The sequence below is a fragment of the Suillus paluster genome, assembly GCF_016628075.1.
Source record: "Suillus paluster strain FC165 chromosome Unknown EDB91scaffold_184, whole genome shotgun sequence".
NCBI lineage: Eukaryota > Fungi > Basidiomycota > Agaricomycetes > Boletales > Suillaceae > Suillus > Suillus paluster.
Genome location: NW_024537744.1, coordinates 31082 through 56474, shown reverse-complemented (window position 1 = coordinate 56474; position 25393 = coordinate 31082). Strand labels below are relative to the sequence as shown.

General features: G+C 48.9%; 6 protein-coding genes across 6 annotated transcripts; 2 read left to right on the top strand and 4 right to left on the bottom strand.

Moving 5' to 3' along the window:
- Positions 1-1587: 1587 nt before the first annotated feature.
- Positions 1588-3596, bottom strand: EDB91DRAFT_229269 (uncharacterized protein). The gene is made up of 5 exons (XM_041326533.1): positions 3590-3596; positions 3156-3540; positions 2671-3101; positions 2404-2617; positions 1588-2349 (listed from the first exon to the last, which is right to left on the bottom strand). Exons 2-5 carry the CDS (start codon positions 3249-3251, stop codon positions 1675-1677), a joined length of 1416 nt encoding a protein of 471 aa, XP_041169448.1. The 5' UTR covers positions 3252-3540; positions 3590-3596; the 3' UTR covers positions 1588-1674.
- A 59-nt stretch (positions 3597-3655) lies between these two features.
- EDB91DRAFT_229353 (uncharacterized protein) lies at positions 3656-4597 on the bottom strand. The gene is made up of 2 exons (XM_041326534.1): positions 4059-4597; positions 3656-3997 (listed from the first exon to the last, which is right to left on the bottom strand). The coding sequence occupies exons 1-2, from the start codon at positions 4500-4502 to the stop codon at positions 3926-3928; spliced, it is 516 nt and encodes a 171-aa protein (XP_041169447.1). The 5' UTR covers positions 4503-4597; the 3' UTR covers positions 3656-3925.
- A 1370-nt stretch (positions 4598-5967) lies between these two features.
- EDB91DRAFT_1064220 (uncharacterized protein) lies at positions 5968-10021 on the top strand (the record flags this gene model as incomplete). The annotated part of the gene is made up of 11 exons (XM_041314674.1): positions 5968-6170; positions 6220-6619; positions 6669-6962; positions 7010-7396; positions 7444-8634; positions 8689-8955; positions 9038-9091; positions 9161-9319; positions 9396-9509; positions 9577-9632; positions 9700-10021. The coding sequence occupies 11 exons, from the start codon at positions 5968-5970 to the stop codon at positions 10019-10021; spliced, it is 3447 nt and encodes a 1148-aa protein (XP_041169446.1).
- Positions 10022-10211: 190 nt separating this feature from the next.
- Positions 10212-11596, top strand: EDB91DRAFT_229056 (uncharacterized protein). The gene is made up of 7 exons (XM_041326532.1): positions 10212-10495; positions 10553-10585; positions 10639-10811; positions 10861-10943; positions 10995-11213; positions 11268-11403; positions 11460-11596. The coding sequence occupies exons 1-7, from the start codon at positions 10340-10342 to the stop codon at positions 11563-11565; spliced, it is 906 nt and encodes a 301-aa protein (XP_041169445.1). The 5' UTR covers positions 10212-10339; the 3' UTR covers positions 11566-11596.
- Positions 11597-18753: 7157 nt separating this feature from the next.
- On the bottom strand, positions 18754-20039 carry EDB91DRAFT_1175636 (thioredoxin-like protein). The gene is made up of 5 exons (XM_041320367.1): positions 19903-20039; positions 19823-19843; positions 19669-19773; positions 19102-19608; positions 18754-19048 (listed from the first exon to the last, which is right to left on the bottom strand). The coding sequence occupies exons 1-5, from the start codon at positions 19933-19935 to the stop codon at positions 18998-19000; spliced, it is 717 nt and encodes a 238-aa protein (XP_041169444.1). The 5' UTR covers positions 19936-20039; the 3' UTR covers positions 18754-18997.
- Positions 20040-20712: 673 nt separating this feature from the next.
- EDB91DRAFT_1210239 (uncharacterized protein) lies at positions 20713-24275 on the bottom strand. The gene is made up of 10 exons (XM_041320759.1): positions 24204-24275; positions 23964-24157; positions 23749-23914; positions 23545-23693; positions 23095-23489; positions 22870-23046; positions 22684-22822; positions 21981-22633; positions 21903-21929; positions 20713-21049 (listed from the first exon to the last, which is right to left on the bottom strand). The coding sequence occupies exons 2-10, from the start codon at positions 24137-24139 to the stop codon at positions 20934-20936; spliced, it is 1998 nt and encodes a 665-aa protein (XP_041169443.1). The 5' UTR covers positions 24140-24157; positions 24204-24275; the 3' UTR covers positions 20713-20933.
- Between the last annotated feature and the right edge of the window lie 1118 nt (positions 24276-25393).

Here is a 25393-nt window from a genome sequence, read left to right as displayed (position 1 = left end):
AGCTGCACTTGGGGTGTGTGTGGGATTCCGTGCGAAGGACTCTACGGCTTCATCGAGGAAACCAGGTCTTGTACTAATGCAAAGGGGATCCCGTCGCACCAGTACTGTTGCATGTGAAGTGATATGGGAGGTCGCAATATAGCAGAGCGGGGAAAGAAGGGTCAGCGATGAAATACTTTATCAGAACACATACTTTACGCAAAATACTCGATGCGCGATTCCTTGAGCTAGATATTAGGATCGGAAAGAACAAGTTATTGTATAATCCAGATGACAGGCGAGCATAAAATGTGCAGTCAGTTCAATGGTAGCAGGTAGTAAGAGGAAGAGCTTCGAGCGATCGAACACCTTACAATGGTGCTAGAGTGGTGTCGAGAGGTCACCTGCCTCCCATAATAAAAAGAAATGACTGTCTTCCTTCTCTGACTACGGGAGACTACCTGCCTCCAAGTTTCGGAGTCATGGCTGGTGCGCCACGTCCCACCCCAAATACATCTCCACTTCCTCGATAGGGCTGACTAAGCAGTACCAACCCAATCCTAGCTTTCCATCCTTTTTTAGCTTTGCCCATGGTGAGACGGGCTTACGGGACTTACTTACTCATGCACATATCTGAATGGTTCAAAGGTCAGAACATGTGTCCTATAGAAATAATGAACCGTGTTAGCGTGCGGACGTGGTCAGGGAGAGATCAACATACCGCTGAGAGAGTCGGAGACAAATAACCGATGTTAAAGCCAGTAGCAAAACGAAACTAGCACATGCAGAACTTCAGCGGAAAGGGAAGTTCACATTAAGTATGAGCTCACCTCGCAAAGTAACCCACGCGACTCTCGATCAACAGTCCCCCGTAAGCCCTCCTGCCGATAATCGTCGCAGTTCACGGAAGTGTGTCACAGGGAATTAGACTGCGAGACATGTGTCGTTGCTATTACAGCTGCTACTCTATCGTGACGTTGACAGCTAGGAAGACGATAACGAGAAATATCAGCAACCTTTCTGGATCGCTGATACGTGGTATGTAGCTAAGCGATCATAATGACTTTCATGATGTTTCAGTGAAATCAACATTACCTGCAGCTGCTTACTCACCACTCAGCATCGTATACACGATCGCATTCATCCAATTTATTGCGAGGTACATGATACCGCCTGACAATCCAGTTAGTGATCAGCCTCAGAGGATCGACCATCTTGCTCACCCCAATTGTACATCACTCCAACAGAGGCAGAAACTACGAAACCGCAGCCAAGTTAGCCTCTCCGCGAACCTATAACATAACTGAAAATGAAACTCGAATTGATGAACGGCCACCAAGTGGGATCATAATATTCGAGACTAAGGTCATACTGTCAGGGGACGTGAGCGAGCGAGAACTTGGTGGACATGTCTGTTGGCTAATGAGAGAGAATCCCGGTGCAGTACATTGCCTGTACTGCACCCAGATTCTATCTCATCAGGCAGGATCGAAGCACTAGGGCCTTGCCAAAAGGAACCCCAACTTTCATCGAGGCATGCCGTTGGACACGATCTAGCGAGAGCAAGAGGGCTTGTCGTCAAGGTCATGCAGCTGAACAGAAGGAAGTGTCGGTGAATGCCGGGAGCACGTGATGTCCGTCCTCGGTCGCATAAGCAATTGAGTTACAATACAATGTTCCATCCTACACGGCCAGTCACAGCAGCTGTATCACATCAAAGCCCCCGCTTCCCCTCGCAACGACAAACCGCCCCATTCCCTCGTCAAAGTCCACCATGTCACCACGAAGACCATCACCACCAGCTTCCATCTCATATATAGCCTCTCCCATCTCAAATTCAGGACCAAACTGCATCTCAAACGGGGGCATGAACAACAGATTTGGCCCGCACAGTCGCACCTTCCCCCCAAACACGTACAGCCCGCGCCCCGACGATCTCATGCATATTTGCGTGCACCCCTTCACCCCTTCACCCCTTTCTCTATCTCCAAGTACATCCGGAACGAATGAAGATAGTCGGAGAAGCCGGTATGGGAAACTGGATGCATATTTTGCACCCTCGTCGTTGTCTAGCCGAATGAGCATTGACAGAGTAATCCCACCCGACTTGCCACGCGCAGCAATTGTGAGCGAAGGTGTCTCCATCGATGGCGCATACACCGGAGCATCTGCACCAGACCAACCTCGGGAAACACAAGTTGTGAAGGCGATAGGCGAGCTGATGTGCTCAGACAACATAAATACTTTGGTATGCGCGACCACCGTCCGTCCTTGGGTCGGTATGTCGGGTACCGGGAACACGCTAATGCATGTCTCCCACGCTACAAGGATTTGGTCTGAGAAATGGACGAAGCCTAAGAAGGCACCGAACTGAAGGAAAAATTACATCGGTTTATCATTTGAAGTCGCACTTGGAAAGCTTACCAGATCGGGTATACGCGGGAGAAGGGCAGTGCCCTCTGTCTGAGCATGCCAATCTAGGAGCTCAAGACCGCCCTCATCATGCTGTGACGTGGTATCCAGGAAAAGGAGGTGCCGCGATACCCCCGCGACAATCCCAGGAACGGACAAGCTGTCGCACAGCTTGCTGAGAGCAGGCTCCAAGGAGAGCGAGAACATGGTAGCGTGCCGATTTGGTCTGTCTGTTGTCAGCGAACCTTCGCGCTGGTATCAAGAGGATGAGGGGCTCACTGGTCTCTACAGCCGATGGCAATGATTCCATGGCGCTCTATGTCCTTCAAGACTATGCACGCATCATCACTTGGTGATGACCACTCTCCAACTTTTTGAAGCTCATGTGAGGCTCCTGACTGCTCGGAGATCAGCCAATACACCACCTTATTTCCATGGACGGTCAAGATCTGCATTCCACCAGGGATAAGCACAATCTGGTCAACAATCTCTCGATCTCTGTTCGAAACAATGACATTTGCCGTGGATCGTGACCAACGTCTCTCGAGGGAAAGAGCCAATAATGTGCGGTACTCTAGATCTGCAGAAGACAGAGCACGGAGAGAGCGCGAAGGACCGGGGGGTGGAAGGTGGCGGGCCAATACTTCAGTACAGAATGCCGCATACCAAACGCAGTGAAGCTTAGACAGAGAATAGTAACGTTGGGATGTCTGGGAAAGGCGGGATGTATGTGAGTTCTACAACATGAAGCGTAAAGGACGTACTCGTCTCAGTGTCAAGATTTCTCGCACAGATAATGCCTGGAATATCTGTATGAGAATATCATCGACCAAGTCATCCAATCTCGAGATGCAATGCATTCCAGATAATTGCGATGTTGATGTGGTGCCACGATGGCTCAACGCAGACCAAGGAATTGATACTTCCAGTAGCGCAATGGAGGCTGGGTATATATATGTGTAGGGATTTCATAGGACGTAAGAGCAGTCATCCCGGAGACTAGCATTGCCGGAAGATTGTGTTACCTACTAGGCAAAGGTTACGCGGTATCGAATCCGTGACGTCATTATAGCGGTGCGGACGCCGCGACACATGGTAGGAGGTCAAATTCAGTTGATTCCTGTATCATAGCTCGCTTTTGTACCTTCCCTATCCACTATCAATACAACACTAGAATGGAAACGTAACAAGGACAAACCTCAGTAGTACTCAACATCGATAGTTATTGTTCCCAAAAGACTAGCATAGCTCTCGGGGCTGCGCATCTTGAGACTCTTCCTGACCCTGCTTTAAAATCAATGGCTCAGGAAGCTGTGGCAACTCACCATACATCCATTTCAGGCAACGGAACAAGTCTGAGGCTGACGAAGGCGCACAAAAAAGGAAAGCGTCTGGGGCCTATATCGCGGGGCGTGCGTATCCGAAGTTGCTGGAAGTAGCCACTACCAAGTGAGTTATTGACAGTGCTGAAAATCGACAAGGTCCATTACAATGCACATACGTCTGGGCCCGTAAGCGTAAGGTTCCTATATCCTCAACTTGAATGTCTCACATTTGTTTCCAGATTACATTGTCTTCGCGCAGCGTGTCGATGTTGGCGTCGTGTCTGGGGATCAAACATTCAATGGTTGGCCACTTCTTGCTTAACACCTTACATAAATACCCACTGCTCTCGTACCACCCAGTCCACAAGGCACCTGAGGCTTTTTAAACAGGTCCAATGGACAATGGGTCATGCAGATACAAAATCTGCACATTGCTGTCTTCGGTACCACGGTCGTAAAAAGGTCGTAAAAAACCCCCGCATTTCGGCTGCAAAATAACCAGTCAGAATTGCTCCCAACAGAACTGGCGACAACCCTGATTTCCATCGCGATCGGTGTACCCCCAATGAGATCCGTGGCTAACACACCTTTTTGCTTGTGAACATCAATCTGGGAGGTCTGGCTCCTCTCTGTTGGGCGATCGCCATCACGTAGGTCAGGAAGCGATCTGAGGCACTCTTCGTCGAGCACCACCTCCACAAGACCCGGCAAAGACGCGAACGAATTTGGAGATGACGTTCGATTCATCGGGTCGTCTGCTTGTTCAGTATTGGTATCGAGCAGCATGTTGTCCGATGCATCTGAAGGCCCGCGAGGGACTTTGCGGAGACATAGGACGTGAGCGGAGAAATGTTATGAGGTCGAGAATACGATCGTTTCCCTTCCCTCAGAGGCGTGCGTCCAATCTCCGGGTTTTGTTTCGGTAATCCAGGTCGGAGTCATTGCAGAGCGTGGACAGAATTTGGAGGTATGCTTGCTCAATGCTGATAATCGATAACGCGCCCGAACCGATTCAATGTATGGAGAGGCCCTGGCAGTGTTGATCAGTAATAGCGGGCGAGGCAGAGATTGTAGGAGGAGCTAGAGGCTCAGCGAGTCTAGTAACGAACAGAGCTTCCAGGCCAATGCAATGGTTAAAAACCTTGCAATAGGGATGAGTGTCGCAACTGAACGTCAGGAAAACAAGAAATGGGTGGTACAACCTATTTTAGATGACTTCAGGCACAACACCCGCGACAAGCTGTACAGGAGCATTGATGACACCTCCGAAGACTGCGACTGCGAAGGTAAGCGTCCTTTGTGTTCTGTGACAAGGAAGATGGGCCCAGGGAGAACCACTTTCATGCATTCAAAGGACATCTGCGGTCCAACGGGATAGAATTGAGGCCAAAATATGATGGATGTTATCGTTTGTACGAGGAGATCTCTCGCTTAAACAGAATGGGCGGAAAGGCTTCACAGATTTCGTAGACATTTTTTTCCGTGGGAGAGGGATATTTGTTGGCTGATGAGAGATAATGCAAGTAATGTATATTCGACCCGTCATCAGGACAGCAACGAATTCAAAGAACTAAGACCTTGCTAATTTCGTAGAGACAAAACTTCCGAATCACAGTAAAGGTGGCATGGCGTGCTAACACGTTGGACACGATCTCAAGAATAAAATCGAGAGCTGGAGGTCCTGCCGCTCGAAACGTTGAACTTGTGAAAATATTGACGGTTACGAACAGATGCAAGCTGCGCCGAGAGCCTCTGAGGAGCTTGACGATTATGAAATGATCTTCGTGCAATACTTACCGCACAGCCACTTAACTTAGTGGTTGGCCGGTTTTTGCCGAGTGCACGTGATGAGCTTGATCGAGCAGTTTGCAAGATTCTAGGTTTGTCTGTCTCGATGGACGACGCTACACCAACAGTTCCGGTGCTGTCTACAGACATGGCAGTTGAAGACGTGAATATGAAAGACGAGACTGCACCAGGAGCCGAAGACGATATCCAATTGGTAGAGACCGATAGTAAAGGCGCGGGTGACGAAGGACAGCAAGTAACCCCGAACCCAGATCCAAGCGCTTCTGAGCCTACGCCCTTACCGATTGCAAACGAAGACGTACCAATGTCGGACAAGGGCAAGGAAATACAAAAACCGGATGTTAACCCAGAAACCACTCGAGACGTTAGTATGCCGCCTCAACAACCTTCCCGTCCTCAATCTCCGCGCATCGAACATCCTCAGCCATCCACTTCTAGACAAATGCCCCCTCCCACTGGCTCACGTCCCGGATCCCGTCTTCCTCCCATGGGCTCGTTCCAAGTCCCTTCTCAGCCCTTGCTAGAGCGCCCCCTCAACGTCACAGATGCATTGAGCTACCTCGATGCCGTCAAAGTACAGTTCCACGACCAGCCCGATGTCTATAACCACTTCCTTGACATAATGAAGGACTTCAAGAGCGGCCTGTACGTTTCCAATTTCATCTTAAATGCGCTAACTCATCCATCTATATAGCATCGATACCCCAGGCGTCATAAAACGCGTCTCCCACCTCTTCAATGGTCATCCCTTCCTTATTCAGGGCTTCAACACCTTCCTTCCTGTCGGCTATCGTATCGAGTGCTCCTCTGACCCCCAACAGTCTGCTTTTATCACCGTCACCACTCCTACCGGTACAATGCTCCAGTCTACCCGTGACGACTCTTGGCCTTCTGCTCCAACCGCTGCCTCAACCACCGTCTTGGGTCCTGACCCTGATCCAAATATGTACGGCATGAATCTCGGTGACAGCTCCTCTATAGAACCAGCCGTTCAGTACGTCCAGAAAATCAAACAACGCTGCGACGAAGCAACATACCGCCGCTTCCTAGAAATTCTTGGCAAGTACCATAACACCACTGATGCCGTTGATGAGGTGAGCCTCCTATCTCTTACGCAGAACAGTATTCTCATGATCTTGACAGCGCGAAGTATCAGCTGAAATCGCCCGCCTTTTCAAAGACGACCCCGATTTGCGCGCAGATTTTAGGATCTTCATGCCCGAGAAGAGTCAGGCTCTTTTTGACGAAGTAGAAGAAAGCTATATCGCCCCCGCAGGACGCCGCACCCGCTCAAACACACCTCTCGACGGCAAGCCCCTCCGCCGTCGCCCAGAACCCCAACCACCCGTCGAACCCACCGTTCCTCAAAAACGCAAACGCAAAGCCAACGAGCGCGAACGAGACACCGTCTCCTTAGCTCCCAAAGCTCCTTCCAAGGTGACTCCCTGCCCCCTCAAAAACAAACAACCACTGACCTCTCCAAGCCCAAACAGCTCCCCCTCCCACCTTCCCTCCTCCCACCAGACGACACCCACTTCTTCGACCGCGTCAAACGCGCGTTAGGCAACCGAGACACCTACAACGAGTTCTTAAAGCTCGTGAACCTCTTCACCCAGGAACTCATCGATACCGCTCGCCTTGTCCGCGAAGCGCGGAATTTTCTTGGAGACGCGGAATTGATGCGCCAGTTTAGGGAGATTCTTGGGTGGGATGATAGAAGGGAGAGGGAGCGGTGGGTGTTGGAGGAGAGTCAGCAACAGCAGACGTGGGCGAGGGTTCAAGGCCAGGGAGGGCCTATGATCGTTCCCATCCGCCCAGGAAGAGTAAATACGGGGCTTCAACAAGGAAGCTACCGCCGAATGCCCACCATCGTACGTCCCCCCACCCAAGCACCAAAAACCAACTAACAACCCAACAGGAAGGAAGCGTCACATGCACAGGCCGCGACGAGATGTGCCGCGCAGTCCTCAATGATGAATGGGTCTCCCACCCAACCTGGTCGTCCGAAGACGCAGGCTTCGTAACGCACAAGAAAAATATCTACGAAGAAGCTCTCCACCGGAGCGAAGAAGAACGCCACGAGTACGATTTCCACGTTGAAGCAGCCACGCGCACTATCACCATCCTCGAGCCCATATCTGCTAAAATCTTACAACTCCCCCCTGACGAACGTAGTGCCTTCAAACTAAAACCTAATCTAGGAGGATCGGGCAAGGCGGTGCATGCGAGGGTCATTAAGAAGATATATGGGAGGGAAGCAGGGTTGGAGGTGTTGCAGGCGATGCAAGAAGCTCCGGCCTTAGCTATCCCAGTGGTACTCCACCGCCTCAAGGAGAAAGAAGAAGAATGGAAACGCGCACAGAGGGAATGGAATAAAGTGTGGCGAGAAGTAGACGCTCGAAATGCGTCCCGCGCACTGGACCACGCAGGGATAGCATGTAAAGCCTCGGACAAAAAAGCGCTCTCTGCGAAAGCCCTCGTTGCGCAGATCGAAGCTGCTAGGGACGCCCAGGTGTGTCAGCGCGCTGCGCTTGTGGACCCTTTGTTTGCGCGTGCGAGGGTCAGGCATCAATTAGCGTATGAGGTGCAGGATACGGGGGTCCTGCAGGATGCTGTGAAGATGGCGTTGTCATTCTTGGATCGGACGCAGGGACAGATTGGGGGGGTGGAGAGGAGGAGAGTTGAGGGTTTTTTGAGGAGTTTTGTGCCGTTGTTTTTCGTGTTGGATCAAGAGGTGTTTCATAGGGCGTTTGTGCTTGGGGAGGGGGAGATGGAGATGGGTGAAGATGGGGATGACACTGAGACGAGTAGTACCGGGAATGGAGGGGGGAGGAAGCGGAAGGGTGGGATGTCATCTGGTGGGGATTTGAGGAAGAAACTGCTTAAGAGCGAGCAGGCGAAATCGACGGGGAGGAAAACGCGTGCGCAGGAAGCGGCTTCACCGTCTGCTTCGAGACCTGCGTCTCCTGCTATACCCGATGTCATGCAAGTAGATGCTACCGCTCCGGAGGAGGGAGAACGAGAGCCTGCTGCTCCGTTGCGCAAGGCATCGAGGAAGAACGTGTTCTTTGGGAATACTGTCTTTTATGTCCTTTTGCGTCTTCTCGAGGTACGCGTCTATTATATTCTACTCTTACATCCTTCCTTAACGTACCTTCCACAGGCACTGTACTCCAGACTCTTACTCTTCAAGCACCTCAGCGCGCGCATCGCCCTCTCCTCCCCCAAATCGACCTCCAAAACCAAAATCAATCCGGTGGCCACAGCCCTAGGCATGCCCTCCCTCGCGCACCTCGCTCAGCTAGACGACCGAGCTGCTCATGCGGATCATTTTTATGAGTTGATGTTGGAGTCATGTGAGAGGCTTTTTGATAACGAGATCGAGGCGCATGTGTTTGAGGAGCAGATGCGGTATATGTTTGGGGTAAAGGTGGGTTTCTTTCTCTTGATTTTGTTTCCGTGTTTTTGGGTTTTAGTTGTGGAGTGAAGTGGGTATTGATTATTGGTGATAGGATGCCTACCGGATATTTACGATTGATAAAGTCATTGGGTCATTAATTAAACAGGTGCGTCCTCGTCTCGTCCTGCTCTTCATCTAGTCGTGGGTCCCTTTTGACTCTTGAATGCGGGGGTAGGTCCAGCTCGTGTTAGCTGATGCCAGGAGTCAAGAACTCTTTGAGCTTCTGAAGCGCGATCGGGCATTACAAGCTCCTACCATCCAGGACCAGCTCAATAGTCGGAGGTTTGCGGAGAATGTCCTTGGGCCTGATGAGAATATTTTCAGGGTGGATTGGGTGCGTCTCTTTCCTCATTCTTCACGCACTGTTATATTCAACGCTAACGTTTATATGTTATGTGTCGTCGCTGCAGCTCCCAGACACGAAAACAATGACGATCCAATTACTCGGCAAAGACGATTCCAGTTTCGATGATTCTGAGATGTTGGCGGAGAGGTGGCAGGCGTATGTCGATTCGTTTGTTTCGGTGCGTGTTTGTGACGGGTGTTTTGGTGTTGGGTTGATGTTGATGCGTTTGTTTATGTGGTTTGTAGAGTCCTGTGACGGAGGGGATATCGCAGGCCCGTGTTAGACGTCCGTTTCTTCGAAAGTGTGTACACCCTGCCCCTGCCCTTCAACCTCCTGCACACAATACTAACCAGTGCTTTACTTCGCAGGAACGTACCAGCCTCAGTTACATCCAGCACACCAGCCGTACTCGCGCGTAGCGCACTAGAAACGAAAGTATGCGTACGGACGTACCGCTTGTTTTTTGTATCGGGTACGGAGGACTTTTTGTGGCGGATTCCGTCCAAGGAGGATGTGGATACGGGTTCGAGTGCGGGTGTTGGAAGGGAAGCAGCGAGTAAGAGGCGAGAGCGGTGGTTGGAGAAGACGCAGGCGGGGGAGTGGCCTTCTAGTTTGAGTGCGGAAGCTAAGGTGATCACGGTGGGTGCGAAGGAGACAACGCCTGTACCTGTGTCTGTGAGGGTAGTTTGAGGTGCTGGTGCTGGTGTTGGAGGACATGTAGATGTTGTGTATAGTGCGTATGGTTAATCATCGTTTCTGCTGCGCTTGAGTACTCGGACATTTGAACGTTACTATCGAACTGTTCTGTTTACCGTTGTATGATTCTAACTTACTAAGTAATATAGCCGATCTTATCTAAACTTACATCCTCACCACAGATTTCATAATCTCAATTTCGTTGTCGTTTCGCTCTCGTACCTTCACTGCGATCCCGTTCCGTGTTACTCCCACTGCTTGCACGAGCAACGAGACCACCGCCTCTTTCAAGACGCACATCCAGATCTCCCGATGGCACACAAAGTCGACCCTCAGAACCTCAGAGAGACATTCGGGCGCTTTCGAGTTCTGATCCTGGGCCGAGCCAATGCAGGCAAAACAACCATCCTGCAGAAGGTCTGCAATACCACAGAAAATCCAGAGATTTACAATGCCAAAGGACGCAAGGTGTGGGATATGTTTTATAATATGCGGGCGTCGAGCGCTGATCATGTTTGTGGATAGATCGATGCCACCATCGTGGAAGGCACGCGATTGGTGTGTGCACTGTCATCTGCCTTACGAGTATGCATGCGCTGATGGGTGCTCAGCGTGGAAATCACAATATTAGGAACGAGATGGTGTTCAAGAGTAATCCCGGGTTTGTCTTTCACGACTCGTGCGGTTTCGAAGCGGGCTCTGCAGAAGAATTCGAGGATATGAAGAGATTTATCTCAGAACGCGCGAACGCGACGGAATTAGAGGAACGAATACATGCTATCTGGCAAGTGACTCCCTCCCGCGTTTGGCGCTTGTCCATTACTATCATACAGGTACTGTATTCCAATGGACGACCATTGTCGAACAATCCAACGGGCAGAAGAGAAGTTCTTCTCTGAATGCAACACTGGTAATGGTGAGCGTGCAATTCCAGTGTCTGACTGTGCCCGTACTAAATACCATTCAGTTCCCGTAATTGTGATATTCACGAAGTTCGAGGCCTTGCGTCCAGTGGCGTTCGGAGAAATCAAGAAGGACCTAGGCGGGCTATCAAAAGAAGAGCGATCGAAGAGGATTGCCGAACGTGTTCAAGAATTGTTCAAGAATACCCGTGTCTGGGATCGATTGTGCGAATTGTGCGATACCGAAAACCATGCCCGTCCCAAGTCCTACATATGCTTGGAGAGTAAGTAGTTCAATATTGGTTTGTCTAGTGACAAAGTCAACACGAGTCATTCAGATATGAACCGGGCGGATACAAATTGTAACACGCTACTGGAATGCACAGCATTTGCATTGGACAGCGAAGAATTGAAGTTGTGCTTCGTGTCGACGCAACAGTCCAACATGGAACTTTGTATCAAGTATGCTGTTGAGTGAGTGGCAAAGTTGCATGTGAACTAGCACCTAGTTGTTTTTTAACATCATCTAGAACAGTCATTGATCATGCACACCGACAATCCTTCCTACGTCCAACTGATCATGAAGACTACCAATTTGACATTGCTAAGTGGTTTTCATATATGAAAGTAAGATGATTGATTCAATATGACAATGCTTGGCGAGGGCACTCACAAATGGTAAATATTGCAATGCTGAAACTGCAGACATTCTGACATCTTTTCCGTGATTTTAGTTGTTCTTTAATAATAGCCAGTAAGATTGTGGTTTGCAAAACTCAAACAGCATTGACAATACTGATGGGTTGTCACTTCTGGCCTGTTGACAGTCAGTAAGTGCCTGGATGGTGTCTCATCCTGAACTCATTCTGATGATCCTGATCACTTGTTGCTGCTGGCCTGTTGACAGTGGGTAAGTGCCTGGATGGTTTCTCATCCTGAACCCATGCTGATGATCCTGATCACTTGTTGCTGCTGGCCTGTTGATAGCGTGTAAGTGCCTGGATGGTTTCTCATCCTGAACCCATGCTGATGATCCTGATCACTTGTTGCTGCTGGCCTGTTGATAGTGCGTAAGTGCCTGGATGGTATCGCATCCTGAACCCATGCTGATGATCCTGATTGCTTGTTGCTGCTGGCCTGTTGACAGTCGGTAAGTGCCTGGATGGTTTCTCATCCTGAACCCATGCTGATGATCCTGATTGCTTTTTGCTGCTGGCCTGTTGACAGGAGGTAAGTGCCTGGATAGTTTCTCATCCTAAACCCATGCTGATGATCCCCATTTCTTGCTCCCCCTGGTTCTTTGACAGTATGTAAGTGCCTGGATGGTTTCTCATCCTGAACCCATGCTGATGATCCTGATTGCTTGTTGCTGCTGGCCTGTTGACAGTCGGTAAGTGCCTGGATGGTTTCTCATCCTGAACCCATGCTGATGATCCTGATTGCTTGTTGCTGCTGGCCTGTTGACAGTCGGTAAGTGCCTGGATGGTTTCTCATCCTGAACCCATGCTGATGATCCTGATTGCTTTTTGCTGCTGGCCTGTTGACAGTCGGTAAGTGCCTGGATGGTTTCTCATCCTAAACCCATGCTGATGATCCCCATTTCTTGCTCCCCCTGGTTCTTTGACAGTATGTAAGTGCCTGGATGGTTTCTCATCCTGAACCCATGCTGATGATCCTGATCACTTGTTGCTGCTGGCCTGTTGACAGTCGGTAAGTGCCTGGATGGTTTCTCATCCTGAACCCATGCTGATGATCCTGATTGCTTGTTGCTGCTGGCCTGTTGACAGTCGGTAAGTGCCTGGATGGTTTCTCATCCTGAACCCATGCTGATGATCCTGATTGCTTTTTGCTGCTGGTCTGTTGACAGGAGGTAAGTGCCTGGATGGTTTCTCATCCTGAACCCATGCTGATGATCCCCATTTCTTGCTCCCCCTGGTTCTTTGACAGGTGGTAGGTCTTTTGACTTTGCCTTGCATTGTCATGATACTGACATAATGACAATTAAAATCATTTGTAGCCTAATGTAAGTTTCCTCTTTTTTCTGTCACTTGTCACTTACATCATGCATAGTTTGTTGAGTATCCATACTCTGGACCTTCTCTTCTATGCTTACTCCTCTTACACATTCCTATGCCCTGCACAGAATGTGAGTTGATTACTATGTTCCAGTCCTTAGCATCAATTCTGATTTGCACTTTCTTTCTAGGCCGTGAGTGTGTTTCAATATTTCGCAACTGGACCATAGTAATCCTTTTGTTGTATGCTTGCAGAATGTATGACATCTCCTTTGATATAAATGCTCCCCTGACACAGATTTTGTTGACCTTTCACAGCTAGTAAGTCCATTGATGGTCCGCCAGGCAGATCCTTACTCTTGTCTCGTGGTTCTAATCTGAATCTAACTCCTTGATAGTTTGTAAGTCATTCGATCATCATAGCGGACATTTTCTGGTGGTTTATTATTCAAAAATATTACCCGAACAGCACGTAAGTGTATTTTCAAGAATGTCACCTGATGATTTTGACATCACTGTGTACCAGGAGGCAAGTGCTCTGTTTCAATTTGTTCTAACGGTCACACCTTCCCCTTCTCTCAACAACTAGATCAACACTCGGAGATCGCATATTTTGTCTGCCCTTCAGCCTTTGGTGGGTACAGTTCCTCGCATTGATCCTCGCCACTCTTAAGAATCTGCAATAGGCTGGCAAGGGAACATGGTTCACTGCTGCAAAAAGCCTCATTCAGACTGGTGTTGGTTAGTTTCCGACTGCATGGCCAGTTACCATTTTACTAACAAGAGGCAGCTACCATTATCGTCCTCGAATATGCTGCTTTCCTCCAGCATGACCAGGGACTGGGGTTCATTAAGTCTGCCGTGGACTATTATGTGAAATCTCCTACGGCTGTCGCTGTGGAGAAAGTCGCGACGGAAATTGCTGGTAGAGGCTATGAGAAAGAGGAGATGGGAAAGAAGATTCTCGAGTTCATCCTTGCAAATCGCCTGTGTACGTCCCTAGTCTGGTTTCGAACCCGGAACTTGAAGTTGACCAACCGTCCGCAGCAAAGGAATTGACAGCGAAGAAGTAGATGATGTTCGAGCCAAGTTCCATGTTTTCCAATGTTCCCCCCCATGCTATTCCGTGTTGTGTACGATATCAAGCACACCAGCTACTTTCAAAGTCTCGAGGCTCCTTCCCATACTGTGTACTATACCAAGCACTCCAGCTTCAACTGCTGAGTGCTGCAGACTGTACTACCAGGTTTCAACACCCTTTTTCAGATCTCATCATCTTGTTGTCTGCTTTGTCACACCGTGTATTGAACTCACGTCAAGTGATCATTGGACTAATAAGCTACCGCCGTATTCCCGCCAGCGAACGTCTTTATACCAAGTGTCCCAACTAACCACTCCACAGAAAGCCAACGTTACATGCACGGGCCGCGACGAGATGCGCCGCGCAGTCCTCAACGTCTCACACGCAACCTGGTTCTCCGAAGACGCAGCCTTTCATAGCGCACAAGAAAAACCTCTACGAAGAAGGACTTCATCGCAGTGAAGAACACCACGAGTCGATGCAGGTAGACGTCACGGAGGAGGGAGAACGGGAGCCTGCTGCACCGCTGCACAAGGCGTCGAGGGAAAATGTGTACTTTTGGAATATTGTTTTCTACGTACTTTGCGACTTTTCGAGGTGCATTGTTCTATTTATTTTACTGGTCTTACATTCCTAACGTGCCGCTACCAGGCATTCATATTCTTTCAACACCTCAGCGCCTAAATCGACCTTTCAAACCACCCCGTCGCTACAGCATGCCGTTCCCCACACAACTGGCTCAGATCGATGACCGTGTTGCTCATGCAGACTGTTTATATGATGGGATTGACCAGCATGTGTTTGAGGAGTAGATGCGATATACATCGTGTAGGTGCGTTTCTTCTGCGTGTTGTTTTGTGGAATGGGGTGTTGACTCGGATATCGGGTGATAGGATGCATATCGGATATATACAATTGATACGGTGATTGGGTCGTTGACCGAGCAGGTGCGGTTTCATCCTCCAGTATCTCGATGTTATGGGTCGTTTTTTTGGTGTGGGGTAAGTACAGCTTGCGTCAGCTGATGCTAGGAGTCAAGCAGCCCGACCACCTTCCAATGTGACTGAGTCTTTGTCCTCTTGGAAGGCGACCCCTTCCATTTGAAGCGTTCAAAGCTCGGATGCAGATGCCATCCGGGGCTGCAGAACTGACAGTGTCGACTATACATTGGTGTATATTTATACACGATCCTACGTCATTCGAGCGACGAGTAGTAATAGGTATCGATGGGAGATGTTGGCGTGCTGTCGTGCGATGGTTGGGTGAGAATCAAACGAATACTGTTTTGTTTGATTGCCAGCAGATGGTTTTTTCGGGCCGAGCCTCTGCGAACGGGTGTACACTGTAGTCGCCCTACGTGGCTATTTTGGCGGTTCTGTCGCGCGCGGCACCTTCAGCTGCGTCAAAGCTGCCACTCCCACCGACGCGGCATTGACGCATAGTAAGAAGGAACGACCATCTTCATTCGTCTATGGTCTGTCCAGGTCAAGCCAGAATTCCTAGTGGATGATGCAGTACAACGCATGTCGCTATCTTGACCAATTACTAACCCACACAAACTTGAACCCGTTACCCCATGAGTCATGAATTCACTTCTTTTCTTAGAACGGAATGCGAAAATCGTAAATGCCTTCACCTCGTCCAGTTCTGAGCCAGTCTCCAAATCTTGCCTCAAAACTGCATAAATCGTGCAAGACGAACCCTGGATTGTTTCGAAGCACCGTAAGTATATCCTTGCTGGAGATACGTCGGTTCATAATATTGCCAACTGAAAGTAGTAACTTAAAGTACACCTCACCTCTCTGGATGTCGTCACAACGGATTAATCATCATCACCCGTCTCTTCATCGTATCGGGTTCTCTTTTATGTTGCAACCCTCTGCAGGATGGTGCTTTTTCCTGCATTCGAATTTCGCTTTAGGATTCGGAAGCGATCAAGGTACTGGCATAGGGAAAGGTACCAAAGTGTGTACAGTAACTGTGCGAGCGCCCGTAATATATCACAGGATTTGCTGGATGGCCTCCCGTATAAACATGGCGCATGGTCTCTGCCCAACCATCTCTACTTTCATACAGGAGACTTTTGCCTAACTCGAATCAGCCTCGACCGTTCCCTGTCCTTTCTATATCTCCGGTACTCAACTCTCCATCAACGTGGTCAACCCCGCTGAATCAAATATCGAATTAGACATCTGTATTGATTCAGCAAGTCGGAAAAGAATGTAGAGTCTACTGAAGCAGGGGTCGGCAAGCTGCAAAGACACACTGAACGCGATGAAGGAAAGATCCTGTGACAGACATTTTCTCCACCCATGTAAGGGATTGGAGACACCGAGACGAATGTGCCATCTAAATTGTTATTTTTTCTGACAGTAGCAAACTTTCTCTTGGGGGATCTATTTTCCTTACGTTTACGCGTACAAGAGACAATTTAGGAAGACTGGCCATGAAGACATTTCTTTCGATATGGTGTTCCGCACGTCTGATACAAGGGGATCACCTGATAGACAAGGTCGACCGCCTCGCCTTGATCAAGTACTCACGGACTTAATGTCACAGAATACCACAAGCCTCACGAAAACATCATGGTCGTGGTTGAACTTTTTGGGAATATAATAATTGTTAAAGTAAGAATCCATATCTCACATCGAAAATCGTTTCTGAGTCGTAGGTCAGCGAGCAGAGCAGCCTGTCTCTGATTCTCTGCCTCCGGTACAACACTGGAACTCTTGCCCACCACTGACGAAATCATTCGAATCTGTCCTCGGTGGGTCAGGATGAACCTTGACGTGTTTCCAGGTTGACGTCAGAGGTTCCCCAGGTTCCGAATTCTGGTAATAGGAAAGGTACTGGGTTTTCGTCGATTTCAGGCCAGTATTGACAGTGTTTCCAATAGACCGGTGTTGGCAAGTCCTCGCTGATCAATCAAGCATTCGAGGTGTCAAACGCGGTGGGCTGCTCGCCACAGTATGACATAGAGAGTTACTCATGTTGTCCCCATAGATCGCTTCGAGTCATAAGCCAGGCGAGCCAACATCGATCACGAGTTCATCCCACCCCAGAATGGCAGGTTTTTTTTTCCATGATAGCAAAGGTTTCGAACCGGGTGAGGAAGACAATGTGAACGTACTCCGAGATTTCATTGAACATCGGAGAAACATGCTTGATTTGAAGGATCAGCTGCACGCTGTTTGGTAGAGCCTCCATCTCGATGGGTCTGAATGTAAAGTTGATGAAATGCGAAAGGCTTTGTTTTGAGATACCTCATGCAGGCGGTCGTTTACTGGAGACAGGCATGGAGGAATTCCTGACATTGAAGCATGGTGGAAAGCTGGGAAACAGTACATGAATAAATGACTATCTCTTTGCGTAGGTTGGAGCTCACCCCTAGTCAAAGCTCCGTTCTCACCAAATACGATAGGTTCATCAACCGTGTAAATCGTACTCTGGACGAATCCTCTGTCACGGAATTGAGCCCCAGCGCCGTCAAGGAACTCGTCAAGAACAAAGCAGACACTGATTTAAAGGACATCTGCATAGGACCCCTAGAGAATTCGCGGGGTCGGATATTCCACACCTTTGCTCATCGCACGTTCGGCGAGATCTTGGGGAGTACCCGGACTCTGGGTACAACTCTGCGATGAATTTGAAGGATTAGGTTCGAGGTTCGATGGCAGGCGTAAGCTTAGATTCGTTCGTGTCAGTGCGTGCCGTAATACGAGTATTGTTGGGATGTTGGATGTGCTTTGCAAAGTTCATCACGGAATGAGTATATTCCTTCGGAAGTACGCGCTCCTCCTCTACAATTAGCTAGACAGCCGCCAGCGTGCTGTCATGCGTGGCCGCGTTGCTGAGGCTTGGTAGTGGAGGTCCTCCGAATCGTCTTTTACTTCCCTCATTTCTTTTTGAATCCGTGTTTATTGTCCGCTGGGGCTATGCGCGGCCCGTCTTGTCAAGGAGGATCAATCGATTCTATTGAGCATTTGCTTCTACTACTAAGTAACAATTCATGATATCATAGGCAGCCGCGTGTCTGATATTTTTGTTCACACTTAAGAGGGTGTCAAGCAGTCGCTGCTTCGCGAGGTAGAGAAATGTAAGTCCATGCTTACCTCCAGATTGACCCGTACCAACGCATTCGAATCAGTCGGACGCGCATGTGGTTTGAGTCCATTCATTCCGCATCCCTGTTGCCTGAGCACTAGAGCCGTGGTCCTAAACTTCTTCAGTACATGTGCTATGCTGTTATGAGTGCCCGCGGGGAATTATCCCTACCCCCAACAAACTCTTTGATGACATATACACTTCAGCAATGTTGAAGTCATGGGCACTCCCATATTTCGCTGCGCAGGTGTTCTCTCTTTGGAGCACCGAATTTTATGGTGGCGAACTCATCTACACTCGTGATTGGGGGCCAGAAAAAACACAAGTCGATAAAGCACATTCTGATGTCATCTCTCGCACATTTCTCTACGTAGCATTTTGTTCGTTTTTCGCATGTCATTTGTATCTTGCACGGCTCTCCGCATTCTCAACGCAGCTCATACGTATTCTATTCCAGTTTGACCTCCGTACGTTGTCTCTCGCACGTTTCTGGCATATCCCGCACGTTTCTCAGTCTCCCATCCACATGCCGGACGCAAATCATATCATATATGTATTCTATTCGTCCTATCAATCAATACGTATTATTACAATTCGATGGTTTGGCCTCATGGCGCACAATGGCATTTGGCTCGTTGAAATTCATGTTACTTCGTGCACGCTCGACGGGTTTCTTGGGGAGTAGCCAGTAGAGCTTTGCGATGAATTTGAAGGATCACGTATTTGGATGCAGTGTTGCACGTCCTACAAAGTTATCTTGAATACAAGTACGGTATCATCACACCTGCACATGAAGCACAACCAGGGTACAAGAGATATTCTCTCCAATAAGGTGCAAGTGCTTTTTACGTTTTACGGTGCTGTCACCTCACTCTCGACGCTCAGTAATCAATGTCTTCCAAGTTTCCGCCAGGTATGTCTAGTCAAGCCATCATTCAGTGAGAGGGCGAAGTGATCGATATACGGACGCACCTCATCGTTCGTGTCCTTCAGGCTCGGCCTTTCCAACATGGCCTGCGCATACTTCATAAATTTGGCATACTTGGGCCCTTTCAATTCTTCCCCGAGTTTGATACCCTGCCCAACCGAGAACGCTCCGATGTCAGTTTCATAGGTGATCTTCAACCTCGAAAGGAGCGGCGCGATGCACGCGTCAGCGATAGTATAACGATCTCCGACGGCGAATTCGCCACTCTCCGACAGAAGCCCCTGGATCATTTCGACCCCTTTGAGATACCCGTCGTAAGACTCTGTGCGACCGTACATCCACTCGTTGCCTGGCCTATCAAAGTGGCGGTCCACAGTGTCCATGAAGAAAAGCACTTTAGCGCGCTCGACAGGGTCCATTGGGAGTAGTCCGGACTCTGGGTAGAGCTCTGCGACGAATTGGAGGATCACGTTGGACTCTGCGAGTTTGAATGATAGAGGAGATGGGTCCTTGGGGTCGACGTCTGGACCACCATAGGTGATTGCGGGTACCTGGATCCGAGGTACAATGAATGATTAGGGCGATAATCAAGTTGAGAAATTGGTGCGGACCTTGCCAATGGGGTTCACTTGAGCAGCGAACCACTTGGGTTTATTGAAGAGGTCGACTTGGTAAGCCTTGTACTCGATGTTTGCTTCCGCAAGTGCCAGCTCGATCTACAAGCAATGTTAATGGCGAGCACCAGATCTTGAAATGCACACTGACTCTGTGGCTGTAGGGAGAAAGCTGTGTTATCATAATTCCATTAGAGCGATTCTAGAGGACTTATGTAGTTGTCACTTCACCTTGTGTAAGTACAGAGTCAGTTGTTCAGGCATATTGGATTCAATTGTCAGTGGTACCTTATCCGATTGATGCTTCAGCTTTTATAGCATGTCGGGTTGAAGTTTTGTCATGTTTGCTAAGGACGCGTTCGTATCAAGGTTTCGAAGACGCGTTCTTCTGATCTTTATCAACACAGCACGTCGCGGTGCCTTTAGCCCCTATTCATTGTTGCTATGACTGCGCGTGTATCGAGTCACTCTTGTCATCTTAGTGAGGCGCGCCCAATCACGATCCACCTCTATTGATCGCAGCTTGTTTACGCAGTTTGAGTCATGAAGTTAGATGTGACTCACAAATCATATCGTAATCCTTCCAAGGTCAGTAAGGTTCATTGTTTGAAGAGTGGTGTGAGACTAATATCTTTCTCATAAGTTGGGAATTAGAGTGCTTGCCCTGGAATTGGGAGGTCTGTAAGGCACGAAGTTGAACGGCATCGAATGACTCGTGTGGTGTAGCGGATCTCAGAATGCACCTGTAGCTGTGGTAGTAATGTATTACTTGCTAGCAGTGTAGCGTAATTGTTATACATTAATTGCTAGTCTGCATAGCTCCGCGTGATACATCATTCTATTATGGCCATAGCCCCTTACTATAGCCTAGCCATCTGCACCAAGCCTATGTGGCTGAGATCTACTATGACCAAGATCTGTCCGACATACTATCTGAGATCTCTGTCCGACATACAATCTGAGATTTGGGTATTACCATTGCTTCTCCAGGACTTCTTCCCCATCATTTTCCCCTCATTATCAATCACGCCAATTATTGCCCCTCAATGATATCATTATCGTGCTAATTATACATCGGAGGAGTATCAATCAATGGTAGGGGCGTCTGCCTCTCTGCTCTCCATCATATCCACACCGTCAGAGACCAATGCAGGGACCCCACTCCATAAGTTTTGAAATGAGGCAATCAACGACCCACGCAATGCAGACTGGCGACACGCATACGCCGTCAGTCCTTCTTGTGTGGGCACTGAGTCAACCGTTCAGAGAGTCTCGCGCTCCTTCCACCAGGCTGCTTGCCATTTCAAAAACACTATCACACGTCTCATCTCCTCCAGCAATAGCTCCACCTCCTCCGACCACCGGTGCGCATGAGCACTGTCATATACCAGAATCCATCCGCTCCGATATTGATATCTGCTCTATCCGATTCCGCTCCATCCGACCCGCTATTCCGACTACCTCCGCTCCATCCGTCCTCCGCTCCGTCCAATCATCCCCCGACCTTCTGCCCTATGCTTCCGCTTGTCCGCTCAACCGGTCACCTCCCGTAACACCTCCATTCAACTGGAACACCTTTCCCCTTTTAGATATATACTTTCCCTATCCGTACATAGACCCTTACTCCGGATCACCGGTAAATACCTTTACCGCTCGATCACTCATCCGACGCATACATATTGATATCCGCTCCGACTCGTATGTTTTCCCGCTTACTACTGTACAGTAAGACATAGCCTTTGGCTATGTCCTAGAGATCACTGCCTCATTACCTAGAAGTATATATATACCATATCATGTACTTAGATATTTTCCTCAGTCTTAATATTACTTGCATTCTCGCAGTTCCTACTCATGGGGATTCTCCGTAGGACCCTGCTACCTCTGGACACGAGTTTTGTCTCGTTGTCACCTCCGACACCCTCCGCTTAGACTTAGAGCCACACTCTAAGTCTTCCGCATTACTTCTCCGCTTGTATCAATAACTCCTTGCCCCTATTCCCATCCGTGTTACTTCTCTGCCTACTCCGCTCCGCTTCTAGTCGGCCCGCCGCTAGTAGCATTTACCTCCCAACCCTCAAAGCGGACCCTAGCGGTCCATCCGTCCTATCGTTGGACAACGTCGGAACCGCTCCAAATTTGGGGCATGTACTCGGCTAAGGGCGCAGCGCAAGAGCTGAAGCCAAGCCCCGACCCATCCGCTTCCTGAGAGCACGGTACCTAACAAGCACGAGCCTTGCACCACTCCAAGCGGACACCTATCCAAACATATAATGAGATACGAGTGAGTTCGACAAAGATACACTCACAATCCTGCACCCGTTCGTTCTCTGTACAGCTGTTGTCAGCACGCGAGTCCAACCAAATCCAGGATATAGTTCCTGTCCCTTGCCGCTCCATGTCGCCCATAGGTTTGACATCAGAATCCAAAAGCGGGCGCACAATCATCTCCCACCCGCACTTCTCAAGATGGCTGCTAAGGAACAACAGGGTGTTCCGTGCCCGTCTATACTTGAGAACGCTAGCTTGTTTCCTTGACTCTACAGTGTCGATGATTTTTTTTGCACGGGTAGAACCCACTTGACCGCGAATGTTCTTATCCTTGTACTTGTACATGTGGGATCGAAGGCGCAGGTGCGAGCGAATGTCATTGAGGGCATCAAGAGCCTGTGCATAGTGTAAGTCCCACTCGTGCCCAGCAAGCCTCTGGTCTGTAGGCGTGTCAATTGGGAGTTGTGATGGGAGCCAGAGTTTGAAGTCTTGGGGCTTCAGTTCTTCCATCCTCACACTAGCTTCAGATGATTGATGACGGAGTTGACAAACCACTGGCATGTACAACTCCTGGACGCGAACCCAGGCATCGAGCCATCGCTGGAGGGAGGTGATTTGAGTCTGCAGGGTTGCCTTCTGCTTATCAGTGTCATGGAGGGAGACATCGGCAAGCTTGGATCTCAGACGCGCTCTGTGTTCTTATGAGAACAACGCAGTAAAAAAGCATAGAACAAGACGTACTGTTGATCTTCGAGATCCATGCCCGAAGTAATCAATCCGCTTGGGGAAATGTCAGTGTGAAGTGAGACATTAATTCCAGCTTGAAGGTCCTGAGCTTCGAGCTCGGTGAGTTCCAATCTTACGGCCGCCTGTGTGACCGCTACTGTGTCTCAGAATAGCAAAGGAGTGACAGATAATACAACTTACGAGCAAACCGACTTTCAAGGGGATTGGGAGAAGAGTTGTCCTCCTCCCAGGCTTCGACTTCTGCCTTCCATTGAGCAATGAGAGCCGGCTGGATGGTCTTCTCCAGCTCCGCGAGAGCTTCAGAATGCTCTCTCGCCCACTTCACAGCTTCAACCATCTTCTTCAGTAATGTTTGCCCTAAGTCTATGTCAGAACTGGCGAGCGCATAGAGAAAGAAGACGCCACCTAACGCTGTGACTTTTTTCCAGTTCCAATCTCCGAAATGATTGTCAAGAGTGTCTCGACGTGTCCCCAATCCCATCTCTTTTGTGCTTGATGCTATGCGGTTGATATTCGCCCAGCCACGTTCGGGTGCTTCACCATCTGTTTGGCCAACGTATCGTGACCAATTGAACGAGAAGTTCGTGCGACACTTATTGATGTGTGCTTGGATGTGGAACTTTGGCACAAAGAAGCGGATAAGGGAGGATTCACTGGGAAGGCGAAGCCGTTCGGGCATTGTTTCCATTCGACTCCATAGTTTCTTGTGCCACTGACAGGCAATGTCGTAGGATATGTTGATCATGGAGACAGCGAGTGCGAGGAGCGCAAAACATACAATATAATCCATGTTAATGTATCTAATATAACATCTCATCAGTTGTCGTCGGGGGATAGAAATATGACGATACATACCGCTCCCCCTTCTGGAGGTCCCCAATGCCATTCAGAAGTTTCATGTCGTGTCTTGCACAGTCGATTGTCCCAACGCCAGTGGCTGCTAGTCCATGAGAGGACTTCGTGTCTGCTGCATTGACCACATTGTGGCTCACACATGTACTTCGCTACATAAAAAAACTGAGTTAGGTCTAGAAGAATCACCAGAATCATCTTACTTACTTCTTGCTTTTCTGTGGCACGGTCCGCAAGATAAGACTTGTACGCACTGTCCCGCACAAAATATCCCCATCCAACATTGAGGCTAGGATTGGCAGTGTCAGAGGACACTGCCTTTCGCTTCAGCCTGAAATTCGCGTTGATTGCCACAAATAACGCATACTTCCATCTGCGATGATGTGTGAGCATCAAAACGAAGGAATGACACAATATCTTACCTAGCGAGGAGCGGCTCTTTCTCCCAGTCTGGCGGTAAATTCTTCCCGGGCTGTGGGCATGCGGGGCAGAGAACTGCTAGCTCCCCTTCACCTGTAGCATCTACTCCAGCAGGATCGTGTCCCCTTCCTGCACGGCCAAGTTGCTTGAGATTGTGCCATTGGCGTACCATCCGCATAAAAGAAGAGTAGCGATCCTATGTTGTAATTAGATAAATGCAGAGACAAGGAAATGATACTCACCCTGATCTTTGATAAGCCAGAATTGTCGGTACGTCTTGCAAGCGAATGATAAAACTCATATGCTGACACTTTGTGTCACGAATTCCCAATACGAATCATTTTTCGTTCCTCAGCTTTCCACCGGCTACTCCAAATACCCGAACCGGTCACGTGACTTCACTGCCTGTCACACCTTCACCACTTCACATGTCACCTCCTGCTTCTCCGATTGGTTCCCCAACTCCATGGGCTAGAACGATCTCGCTTCCAATAGAAGCACCGGTCAGAGTTTGGGTAGCTATTTAGTAACCATCTTACTCATTCGCTTATATATCATGATGTCATGCTCAGTCATCCGCAGCATCGTACGACTCTTTCTCATTGGCTGATTACTTACAGACTCAGATATTTCCGATCCAATGTTATGTATATTAGTAGGTTAGTTAGCGTAAGTGCTCCTTAGACTTAACCTCTTCGTTTCCTACACTTGTAGTGACTTAGACATTCACGCTCAATACTATCTTGTTCATCTATCCTCTTGACCGAGTCCTAGTGGTTGTGATCTCGCCTTCATCATTATTGGTGAACACTAGTCATAACATTAGGTTAAGTCTACTCTACCACTCTGACTCGAACTTTGTCGTTGGACGCTTCGTCCTCGATAAACTTCATTGTGCTATTCTGCTGAGATTTATCTCGCGGATTACGTTTTATTCAATCATCATTCCCCGACGCGTTTTGTTATACCAATCTCTTTACCGTACCTCTTAGTAGAAGTCAGCCAGGCCCTCGTCTTACTACGAGCCGCCAGTTGATAAGGATCAGTGACACTTAGGTCCTGTTTCCGTACGTCTGCAGTTCGGCCCAAAACCCTGCCAACTGTACGCTACCTACTTGCTTTCTACGTAACAGAACGGCACTCGCGGGTCTTACAACCCTAGTACATTACCTAAGAGCTTTTGGGTATTAAGAAGACCCAAAGTTCACCGCGTCATTCGCGTACTCCTCTCGAGTACTACTTAGGTTGACGAACCGCTACACGCGCTGTATTCACACCTTTGTTATCACGGCACCTCCGTCTAGATCCCGTCTTCTCAGGGATAGAGCTCTCGTATCACATGACAACTCTTCCTGTTTAGAAATCAATTGTCCTTTCCTTCATGTCCGAGAATCTAGGAGAATCTGGGATAACCGCTTCAGAGGATATCGTT

What these genes read in the sequence shown, in the direction of transcription:
- EDB91DRAFT_1210239 (XM_041320759.1), bottom strand. Translation starts at nt 24,139, where the DNA reads ATGCGGATGGTACGCCAATGGCACAATCTCAAGCAACTTGGCCGTGCA. An exon ending in GACCTCCAGAAGGGGGAGCG is followed by an intron (nt 23,490 to 23,544) that starts GTATGTATCGTC and finishes ATGTTATATTAG; the next exon opens with ATACATTAACATGGATTATA. An exon ending in GAACGAACGGGTGCAGGATT is followed by an intron (nt 21,930 to 21,980) that starts GTGAGTGTATCT and finishes ATGTTTGGATAG; the next exon opens with GTGTCCGCTTGGAGTGGTGC.
- EDB91DRAFT_1175636 (XM_041320367.1), bottom strand. Translation starts at nt 19,935, where the DNA reads ATGCCTGAACAACTGACTCTGTACTTACACAAG. An exon ending in AAGTGAACCCCATTGGCAAG is followed by an intron (nt 19,609 to 19,668) that starts GTCCGCACCAAT and finishes CCTCGGATCCAG; the next exon opens with GTACCCGCAATCACCTATGG. An exon ending in TGAAGGACACGAACGATGAG is followed by an intron (nt 19,049 to 19,101) that starts GTGCGTCCGTAT and finishes TGGCTTGACTAG; the next exon opens with ACATACCTGGCGGAAACTTG.
- EDB91DRAFT_229353 (XM_041326534.1), bottom strand. Translation starts at nt 4,502, where the DNA reads ATGCTGCTCGATACCAATACTGAACAAGCAGACGACCCGATGAATCGA. An exon ending in GACTGGGTGGTACGAGAGCA is followed by an intron (nt 3,998 to 4,058) that starts GTGGGTATTTAT and finishes TTTGATCCCCAG; the next exon opens with ACACGACGCCAACATCGACA.
- EDB91DRAFT_229056 (XM_041326532.1), top strand. Translation starts at nt 10,340, where the DNA reads ATGGCACACAAAGTCGACCCTCAGAACCTCAGAGAGACATTCGGGCGC. An exon ending in GAACGAATACATGCTATCTG is followed by an intron (nt 10,812 to 10,860) that starts GCAAGTGACTCC and finishes ACTATCATACAG; the next exon opens with GTACTGTATTCCAATGGACG. An exon ending in GTCCTACATATGCTTGGAGA is followed by an intron (nt 11,214 to 11,267) that starts GTAAGTAGTTCA and finishes CGAGTCATTCAG; the next exon opens with ATATGAACCGGGCGGATACA.
- EDB91DRAFT_229269 (XM_041326533.1), bottom strand. Translation starts at nt 3,251, where the DNA reads ATGCATTGCATCTCGAGATTGGATGACTTGGTCGATGATATTCTCATA. An exon ending in AAATCTTGACACTGAGACGA is followed by an intron (nt 3,102 to 3,155) that starts GTACGTCCTTTA and finishes CGCCTTTCCCAG; the next exon opens with ACATCCCAACGTTACTATTC. An exon ending in TCCCGCGTATACCCGATCTG is followed by an intron (nt 2,350 to 2,403) that starts GTAAGCTTTCCA and finishes TTTTTCCTTCAG; the next exon opens with TTCGGTGCCTTCTTAGGCTT.